The 10553-nt window shown below is 38.2% G+C and overlaps 1 protein-coding gene across 2 annotated transcripts in view; it reads left to right on the forward strand.

Annotated features, from left to right (window-relative positions):
* Positions 1-10303, forward strand: part of TOX3 (TOX high mobility group box family member 3) — a 79123-nt gene extending 68820 nt beyond the window's left edge. For both annotated transcript variants that reach the window (XM_048075351.2, XM_048075352.2), the window contains exons 4-7: positions 1604-1873; positions 3189-3416; positions 4665-4745; positions 6946-10303. In XM_048075351.2, the coding sequence (XP_047931308.2) occupies positions 1604-1873; positions 3189-3416; positions 4665-4745; positions 6946-7683 (1317 nt within the window). In that variant the 3' untranslated portion in view covers positions 7684-10303. The remainder of the gene's footprint in view (positions 1-1603; positions 1874-3188; positions 3417-4664; positions 4746-6945) is intronic.
* Positions 10304-10553: the final 250 nt, after the last annotated feature.

Raw genomic sequence — 10553 nt, forward strand, 5'->3', positions numbered from 1 at the left:
AGGGGGAAATGAAGATGAGACCTAGCATATAGGACCTGGATCATGAGCATGTGGAGTTAACTTCATCTGTACTGGGTCCAGGTGCAACACAATACGTGTGCTTTTATGCTACAAAGGCTTTCTTTTCTATATCTGGGTTTCAGCAGAAAGACACAGGCATGCCAAATTCAGAATTAATAAGTTATTGCTATAAGGAAGTGGTGTGCTGCAGCACTTACACATAAGATGGATGAGGCAGGGCAAGCTTCTTCTTTAACAAGTGCATCGCTTCTTTGTACTACTGCACTTGTCCCAGATAAGAGGTTTCCAGGAGCACAGAGCCCACTGCTTCCACTGGGAAAGAGTAAGAGCAAAGTCACTTGGGATAAACCTCAGTGTTGATACAGATTTTTGAACACCAATCTGAGCTTATACAAACTTAATAAGAGAGCACTGGAAAAGTCATAGTCTGCTGTGGAAGTCAGGTGGGCTCTATGCTGGGCTCTCAGCATTGCAGTTTTGCTCAGTGGCATTTCATTAAGGATCATTGTACCTGCTACTAATTAGGTTATTAATAATGTGGGTTATTAATAATGAAGGAGTTTTCAAAATCTAGTGTACTTCTCATGGTTGTGTCTGTTTGAACAATGGCTATAGATTGGTCAAGTTGCTAAATCAATTTGTGAGCTATTTATTCTCTTCACTTACTAACCGGTTTAAAAATCTTCTATTTAAATGTTCCCTTATTGTGCATTGGTCTGTGTGTGGTTAAAAAATAACAAAACGGAGTTGTTCATAGTCAGATTCCAGTTGACTTTTACCTTTGGGGTCTGACTTCCTTTTATTTACAACTGTGATAAGTGTTGTGTAGATGAAGACGACTTGCCCTCAAGAAATAGTAGAGACAAAAACATGCAAGCACTTGAGTTTCAAAGACATGAAGTACAAGAAAAATAAACTGGTGATTGGTGCATAGCTTGCTACTTCCACATGTGTTTGATTGTTGGATTAAAGATAAAAACATATCATTTTGTATGGTGTTGGCAAAAAAGGATTTTTAGGAGTGATTAGGATTACTTGAACAGTTTTCTAGAGTGCTGCTGCGTCTGCACTCGAGATGTGGCAGGGTGATGTTCTTTGTCTGAAGGGGATTTAGAAGTTATTTTAAACAGGGTTGTTTTATACCTACTGCTGTTACTGGTAACAGCTATGAATAATTGAATGTCAGTAAAGGAAGATGCTTTTCTCTCCGCACTCCCTCCCCGTTTTGTTTGCTTTCTGCCTTTGACAGCAGTATGTCTACTCAGTTGCAATGTTTTCCCTGTCATCAGTCAGCCAGTTGTTTATGTGGATATTTCACATGGCATCAAGAGAAAAAATGTTTAAAAATGGGGAAATACAGTTTTTATTACCCCCAAAATATGACTGGGGGAGAAGCAAAGTCTGAAGCAAGCGTGGTAACTGTTGCTGCGTTTCATTTATTAAAAATGTATTTAATTTGTTAAAAGAAACAAGACAAACCACAAGCAGACAGTTTCAGTTGCGTGAGTCTGTAAAAATAACCTTACTTGCTAATGCTGTATGGTCACTGTTAATGACTAAATACTGTTTCAATCTCTTTCAGGATCAGAGTCACACACAAGTTTCTCAGTACCGCCAAGACCATTCTTTGATTATGAGATCCATTGTCCACATGACTGATGCTGCTCATTCAGGAATTATGCCTCCCTCTCAGCTCACCACCATTAACCAGTCTCAGCTAAGTGCACAGCTGGGGCTAAATTTAGGAGGCACTAACTTGCCACACACTTCTCCCTCCCCTCCTGCAAGTAAATCAGCCACTCCTTCCCCATCCAGCTCTATAAACGAAGAAGATGCGGATGAATCAAATAGAGTAAGTTATTCTGTGCTTTGTAGTGAGTAAGCTTTACATGTCTATATTCTGTGTTTTCATGAATGTGGCAGTGTCATCCCTGCTGCAGTGTGGTCATATAAAACACACACTTTACTGTATTGTGGGATATGTGACTCATTTGCCGTTTAACTTCTTAGGAAGTTTCCATGACACCTCCAAGATAGCAGAGGTCAGAATATGCATATCTATCTATTTTCAGCTGAATACATTAATAATCCATTTTAGATTTATAGATCTGGTGAATCTCTTTGCTCGTCAGCTTTGGACAGTTTTGTCATATCAGTGTTCACTGGAGTCATTTAAAATATGGTGTGTTCAGAAAGAAATAAAATAAGATTTCTTCTATCTGAAAGTGTAGTTAATTTACAGTTCAACTTATTAGAAATGGAAAAAATTAACAACAAAATAGAGCAAAAATCTTATTATAGCAGTATATTTAAAGGGTTAACTCAGACTGTTCCGTGATAGGTTTTCTCATTAAGTTAATGGAAATCGTGTGTAAGGAAAGAGTATTGTACAGGATCCTGAAAATATCAAAGTAAAAGGACTGTGAGAGGTATATATAGAGCCACAACATCCGTTTGCTGCCATAAGTCATTCACCAGAAGAGGGTATGGGACATGAGGTGCAACGAGGACTGGAGGTACCCCCATCCTTGGGGTGCTACTCCAGGTTCCCCTGTTCCTGGGGCAGGAGGAGGTGTTAGGTGCGGGGGACCCCTGACCCCACACAGGGAGCACTGGGTGTGGGTGGTGGGCACAGGGGGTGTTCGCTGCAGGTGGAGAGAAAGTGCAGAGCTGCTGCTGCTGCTGCTTCTTGCCTCAAGTGTAAGGTTTTTTTAACCCCTGACCTGTGTCAAAGCTGGCAGCCTTAGGTCTGGGAGCCAGGAAATGCCTCCAAGCTCTTGTCTTTTGAGTCTGTGCTGCAGGACTTGCATCTTAATGGAAAAAACATAGATTGCCTGTTCAAAGCACGCTATAGATTAAATCTTTTTTTTTTTTTTTAATAGAAATTCAGGGTGTCAGGGTGTACTTTTTCAGGTCAAGCTTGTACGATTGATTCTGAACCATGCTTACGATAGGTGGTAGCTCTTTAGGCGTTTAGTTCCAGTACATCTGATGAGAATAACTGAGAGTAATGCTATTTGGTAGGAGGAAGGCTTGCACAACAGGACTCTCCAAAATGTTGCATACGCGGTAGTTTTATCCATATGTTAGTAAGCCAGACTGTCAATAATTTTTCAGTATTCTTCTTATATTTCATGCATATATAGACTGTTATTGCTGTTTCTCAGGCTACTGGAGAAAAAAGAGCTGCCCCAGATTCTGGCAAGAAGCCCAAGACTCCAAAGAAGAAGAAAAAGAAAGATCCCAACGAGCCACAAAAGCCAGTGTCAGCATATGCCCTTTTCTTCAGAGATACACAAGCTGCAATTAAAGGGCAGAACCCGAATGCTACGTTTGGAGAGGTTTCAAAAATAGTGGCATCAATGTGGGACAGTTTAGGAGAAGAACAAAAACAGGTAAAAAAAAAAAAAAAAAAAAGGTGCAGGGATGTCTTACAAGAAGTAATATAGTAATCCTTGTAAAGAATCCTCCTACCTCTGCTCTGAGCAGAGCACATTGCTTGCTGATGTAGACTTCTTACTCTATAGAGTTGCATTGATTTTTTTCAACCTGCTGAAGATCTGGCATCTAAAAAGCATTTTGTTATAAGAGCCAGTAGGTAATATTGAATGGATGCATTTGTCTTTCAATTTTAAAGGGCAGTTTGTAAAAAGCTCAGGTGATACTGTCCTGGAGTCCTGTTAAGACAATCTTTTGATGATTCCTATTTCAAAGCTCTTGTTTCCTATTAATCAGAAGTTAGAATAGGAAAGGGGAAGGTACAGCACATTTACCTTTCCTTTGATCTGCCTTATGAATTTGTTACAAAGCGTGTTGATTTCAAACCTTTGAAGCCAATCCTCTGTGCCTCATTACAATGTCGTGTGTGAAATGTTATCTCGAACTCAAACTTGGTACAGAATGATGAGTGTTGTTCTTCCTTGAGGGTTATTCTTCTTACTATACACATATAACTCCTACACATGGATTGGAAAAAAATCCTTTGGGGCTCTTTGCCTGTTGATACTCAGTGCAGCTTCTAGTCATAGTTAATAGTCTGACAGATGATGATCATTTAACAGATGATCATGATTTAAGGATGAACTTTAAATTTACTGATGATCAGAGATATAGATTTATTCAATTTGTGCTTAACTGTTTTTCTTAAGCTCTGTGGGATTCTCTAATACTGGCTTTGGGGAAAGTGAATTGTCAAAACTCTGTGAACCATGTTTTCTAAATGTATGATTTTTTTAAGTGCAGTTTGAATACTTTTCAAACAAAATTACTGCTTAGGTGCCTTTTTTTTTCTACTTTGTACTACTTCAGATACTTTTCAGCATCTGAAACACTCGGTGTCAGTAAAATATCATTTCCTAGGGAGGTGAAGTGTGCATAGCTGGTCTTTTCAAACAGTCGGCTGCTTGAGCAGGTTTTTTCCTTCATGATAAATTGACATAAATTGTGGTGAAAGTCCAGCAAATAGACCTGGAATTCTGTGGCCACCTGCAAGAATATTTAATATTACGTGGGCTTTTTCTTCCCAGGGAGTGTTTTCTGTTTTTTAATCTGAGCTGTTTGTTTCTTTGCAAGTGATTCTGGGAACATTCTGGCAAAAACTTCTTAATAACTGAAGTTGGTGAAATTGTGGTCTCTTTTAATAGGTTTATAAAAGAAAAACTGAAGCTGCCAAAAAAGAATACCTAAAGGCACTTGCAGCCTATAGAGCAAGCCTTGTTTCCAAGGTAAGCCTAATAATGTCTTCAATATAATGCAAGTTAGCTTTTGGCAATGTTGTTTTAAATGTGGAGGCAGGGATGTGCTGTTATGCAAAACAAAAGTAGAATCCTAGGATTTCTGTAATACAGTTCTAAAAGTCATTGTGCTGCTGCTTGAACCCTGCAACAGAAATTTCATCTGTCTAATGGCACAATAATGATTACCAAACAATAAGTTTGTAAACGTACATCATGCATTATCTTTGGAAGCAAAATAATGCACTTCACAATAGAAGTAAAATATAGTCATGAAAAATACAGCGACCTTTTGACATTAAGATTTACAAGGTATTTGCAGAGTTGTTTTTTTTTCCTTTCCTCAAGTGCTACTTCTCCAAAGACAAACTTGTTTGGCACGGACTTGGAAAGCAGTTACTGTATGACAAAGCTTAAGTATTTCTTGCAGGTGAGGGGGAAAAATAGTAAGTCTGGTGGCTCTGAATTTGGAGAGTACTTACAAATGGACTAGCTGGCAGTGAGCCACACTAAATATTGCAGCGGATCCCTAGTTAATATAAAACTCATGTGAAGAAAACAAAGCTCTGTTGTCTTATTTGAGAATTTACCTTTTTAGCTGCCAGCACTAGGTTGATTGTATATCTGTTGCTTCTGAATATTGTAAATAGAAGTATGTTTATGTCCATCTGACGTATGTATGGGAATCAAGATGGTTATTTCTCCTGTAATACTTCGTAAAGTTCAACTACAAAAATATCCTTGATCACTAGAAAGCAATAGACTAAACTGATGAGATCCACCTCCTGAGAATGAAGAATACTCATTTGAATACACAACTGCAGAGCATTAGTAAATTGTATAGAAAGTTGCTGTGTATTTTAATTAATGCTTAGAAATACAACAACAGAAATTAGGCATACATAGTTGTGTTTTTCTGTTGTCTCTAGGACTTAGATAATATCCTCAAAGTTTTTAATAATGCAATGCTAAGTGAAATGGCAGCTGGAATTCTAAATACCTTTGATGGAATTTATCTTGTCAGTCCTAAAGTCCCTTTTCAAAAACATCAGAAATCATATTTTCTCCTTAAATCTGTGAAACCTGGGTTGCTGAGTGACTTGCAAAAAGATAGGGTGGAAAGTCCAGAATTCATCTCTCCTTACTTATGACATCCTTGCTATAGCTTTGTTACCAAAGGTTCTTGTTGAGAGTAGGGATAGTACAGACATTTCTGAGGCAAGTTTTGATACATTCTAAGGTAAATGTCTAAAATACGTCAATTAATTGTACTGGAAGAGAGTTTTTCTCTCCATTGTCTTTAAAGGGATTGTAGGCAACTAGGTTACATGTTGAGTACAATGCAGATGTATAAAACTATGCAAGATGGATCCTACTTGTTGGAGCTTTAGTTTGTAAGCAGTAGTTTGAGAAGTTGGGTGTTTGTGCACTCTTCTTATACCATGATAATTGGTGCATTGGGATATGCTTCTGTTCGGATTTGTCTCCCAAAGAAGTGTTTTGTTGTTGTTGTTTTTAAGCATATAGAGAGTGTTGGGCTCTTTCAACCCAAAGATATACTGTGAATTTCTGGTGTTGAGCCAGGGCACACATGAGGTTTTTTTGTCCAATAGAGAATTGGCATTCAGGTAAGAACTGGAGGTACTGTGTACAGAGACAGACGAAGGTGTGATGTAATGGATCAGTGGATCAGAGTGGCCTTTCTCAGACTGCTGATTGATGTTTCCTGATAGAAAACTGAAGATGAAAAAGTCTCCCTGAGTAGCTGTGGCTTTTCTTTCCCTGTAACTGTTTACTTTCTGTAAACAGAAACAAAGTTTTCTCTTTAAAAACACAGGATAACTTAAAGGGATCAGGTCATGCTGAGCCAGGATCTGTACCTTTCTAAATACCTCAAGTGCAAGCAGATAGATTTAAGTATTGAAAGAGGACAAACAAGAAGCAAGGTGGTAAAAGCTTGTAATGGATGAAGAAAGTGGGCAACTCGGAGGATGTTCTGAACCGTGTTTCCTAAATGGACCATTACAATAATTGGATAAATTGTCGAGGGCAAAGTCTTCCCCCTTCCCACTGAGCTACGTACATTGAAGCAAGAGAGAGCAGGAGGGGATTTTGATAATTTTTTAAGTTTGATAGGGGATGATGTCTGTTTTTACCAATACAAGTTTTTGAATTTCTTTTTGAAACACAGGCTGCTGCAGAGTCTGCTGAGGCCCAGACAATTCGTTCTGTCCAGCAAACATTGGCATCCACAAATTTGTCTTCCTCCCTTATTCTGAATACTTCCCTCTCTCAACACGCAACAGTATCGGCATCTCCTCAAAGTCTCCAACAGTCCCTTCCCAGAGCAATTGCTCCAAAACCTCTAACCATGAGACTGCCAATGAATCAGATTGTAGCGTCTGTTACCATTGCACCAAACATGCCAACAAACATTGCAGCTCCATTGATAAGCTCTATGGGAACAAATATGGTGGCAACACCATCTTCATCTCAAGTAAGTCCCTCAATGCAAAGCCAGCAGCACCAGATACAGCAGCTCCAGCAGCAACAGATGCAGCAGATGCAGCAACAGCAGCTACATCAGCATCAAATGCATCAGCAAATACAACAACAAATGCAACAGCAGCATTTCCAGCACCACATGCAACAACATTTGCAGCAGCAGCAGCATCTTCAGCAGCAAATTAATCAACAGCAAATGCAACAGCAGCTTCAGCACATACAGCTTCAGCAACTGCAGCAGCAGCAAATGCAGCATATGCAACACCAGTCACAGCCTTCTCCTCAGCAGCACTCTCCAGTAGCCTCTCAGATCACATCTCCCATCCCTGCCATTGGGAGCCCTCAGTCAGCACCTCAGCAGCACCAGTCACAAATACAATCTCAGACACAGACTCAAGTATTATCACAGGTCAGTATTTTCTGAAGATAAATGATCTTGCAGCATCGCTTTGTGTTGATGGAGGGGGTAGGGGTAAACCATATTTGGCTGAAAACTGTAAATTGTTGATGGTAGTTATGCAGGGATGCATAACAGATCAAATGATTCTCTAAAGTGTCTATTAGATAGGCAATAAAGAACTACAATGTAGCTGTGTATCATCTTTTAGCTGACTATAAATCATTTTGTTTAAAAAAAAAAAAAGCTGTGCTCTTTTTCATGTGATGCCTTTTTAATTTATTTACGCTTTACCTACAATATGTGAATCAAATGGCCTGATAAATACCTGGACCTTATGACTGCAAAATGGCCTTTCAGAGTTACATGATACAACCCTTCTTTCTCTAAAAGTGAATAATGCACTTCAAGGCAGTACGAACTCATGAAGCCCTTAAAGCACAGTTGTAACTACCTGTAAAATGATGATGATTGGTTTTCATACAATCATGCTTGTATGACATGAGTTAGTTGATGGCATTTTTTGTCATGAAAAGAAATAGAGTAAATCACAGATTTTTTGCCAAAGCTCTTAATTTTCTGTCCTAAATATCTTCAGAAAAACAAATGCAAGTAACTGAACTTAAAGGTTTGATCCATCCTTTCACTACATTTCTCCAGATAAACATACCATAGTTTGTAACGAAATATATATTGACAATTACCCTATTACGTTAATTCCAATTACAGAACAAATGTGAATATTATATTCTGTGTCGAAGTGATGAGTTTCAGATTTAATACACTGTATTTTTAAAAGGGAAATGCACTTAAATAAAACTGTTATTACAAAAAGCTAAGATGAAAAATGCAAGAGTTTTTAATATGCTGTAAAACCGGTAGAATATTTAAAAGAAACTCCACAGCCGAATAATCAATGTAAATATTTTCTTTAAAAGTTGTAAGTTTTCATATCATGTGTTGTAAAGTTTTCATAAATGAGGCTTTAATGTAAACACTGGTAACATGAATTATTAATTGCTACATTGCTTATTGTGTTTTTATGCTGTTTTATACTTTTTTATGAGTTACGATAGCAGCAATTAAGTTGTTTGTATTTTGCTTATCTAAAATAAATGCTTTTATCTTGCTATAGAATAAACACATTTCAGTAAAACTGATGGGCCACAAGTCTTTGATAGAAAAAAGAAAGCCATCAATATTTCCTTATAAAAACACAATCTTAGAAACTTTATTTAACTTTTTGGATTTTTATTTTCTCAGCCATCATGTGTAGATGGGTACTGATCTGGATCAGGTTTGCAATCAGCTCTCGTGTCTGTAAATGCACAAGGCTGAAGAGTCCCACACAACGTCTCTGAGATTTCTGTGACTTTGGAGAGAGAAGACGGGTGGTGGAGTTATAAAGCAGTCGTCCTGCCCTGTGCTACGTGTGTCAGCAGGAACAGGATAGGGAACCTGTTTGAGCTGTGGTGGTCACAGATGAAAATAAGCACAAATTGTGGTTTTCTTCAAATTCTTGCATTTCAGTTGCAAACCTAGCCATTGCCCTGGGCCTCCTGCCTGTGAGCTCCTGGCTCTGGCTGGTCCAGGCTGTCTGACTTGTATTTTATTGTGGAGGTAGGAGGTGATGGAGAGGGAGGTATTTCATGGGAAAGATTTAGGAACATTTGCATCCAGCATGTTGTCAAGATATTAGTGCTGTTTGTATATTTTTACTCTTGACAGAGGAGAGAAATCCTTTTTCTTGTTTGCCTGCAATAGCTGTGCTGTGGGTGCAGTCTGACCACTATCCCCAGTTGTCTTGCATGATTAATTACAGCATCTGTCCTGTCAGAAGCTATAATGAAGAGGTCTTGATAAAAATTGCAAATTACCACTGGCAACAATCTTAAACTGCTTATGATAAAATGAAAATTAAAAACAGCAAGTGTCAAACCTGAGCAGAATCCTAATCCAGTTTCAGGCCGTGTCCATGGCTACCATGCTCGGGCCACAACCAAAAAATAATGGAATATAGATTCCCCAAAAGTTGCAGCCAGACTCGTGGATGGAGGTACTATACTGTGTGAGTTTATTAATAATGAATTCAGCTTTGAATATTTCATAATCCTCAGGTACTGTTTATTATGTACAAATATTGAACAGCGAGAGATTCTGATTAGAAATGTATAGATTTCTTGAAGCAGAAAAAAACGTGTATAAATTGAAGCTTTTCATAATAGGTGTTAGTTGACAGCTACCCATGCTCATAATAGCCTTAGTATGATATCTAATCATGTCTGGGGTGGAGGGTGTTTATTCCAGGAGCGAGGAAGCTTGCGTGCATTAGAAATGGCACAGCAGAGGCTGACTGTGAGGGATGGTTTTGTGTGTCAGTTTTAAGCAATGTTACATAACAAAGGGAACCATTTTATAGTCTTTTTGCAACCTTTAGACAACTGTCTTCAGAAATAATTGCTAAACTGCATGTGACAGTAATTGTGTATTAGTTCTGTAATTGTCGTTTTGAAGACCTATGAAGTATCGTTGGAAAAATGTCACTAATGATAAGAGTTAATTACAACTGAAGTCTGTTTTCAACTATTTGCAGCGAGAAGCAGGTGTTATTACACTCATTTAATGATTTAATAAATCCTGAGTTTTATCACGTTTGATTAAGAGCTGCTGAACTACTGATGGTCAATTCCAGGAAAAATAGTCTTAATTACTCCAGCTAAAAAAAATTTCATCATCGAGCAGGACTACATTTTATATATCGAAATCTGAATCATGAAAAACTGCAGCATCCCCCTCCTTGCTACAAAATTATATTTTATATTACCCGCAATAGCATATTGCAGAACATCTTGTGTTTCAAACTGTGCAAGTTGGTGTTCATATTCTCTACGTCTAAG

The sequence above is a fragment of the Anser cygnoides genome, chromosome 12 (genome assembly GCF_040182565.1).
Source record: "Anser cygnoides isolate HZ-2024a breed goose chromosome 12, Taihu_goose_T2T_genome, whole genome shotgun sequence".
NCBI classification, from domain to species: Eukaryota; Metazoa; Chordata; class Aves; order Anseriformes; family Anatidae; genus Anser; species Anser cygnoides.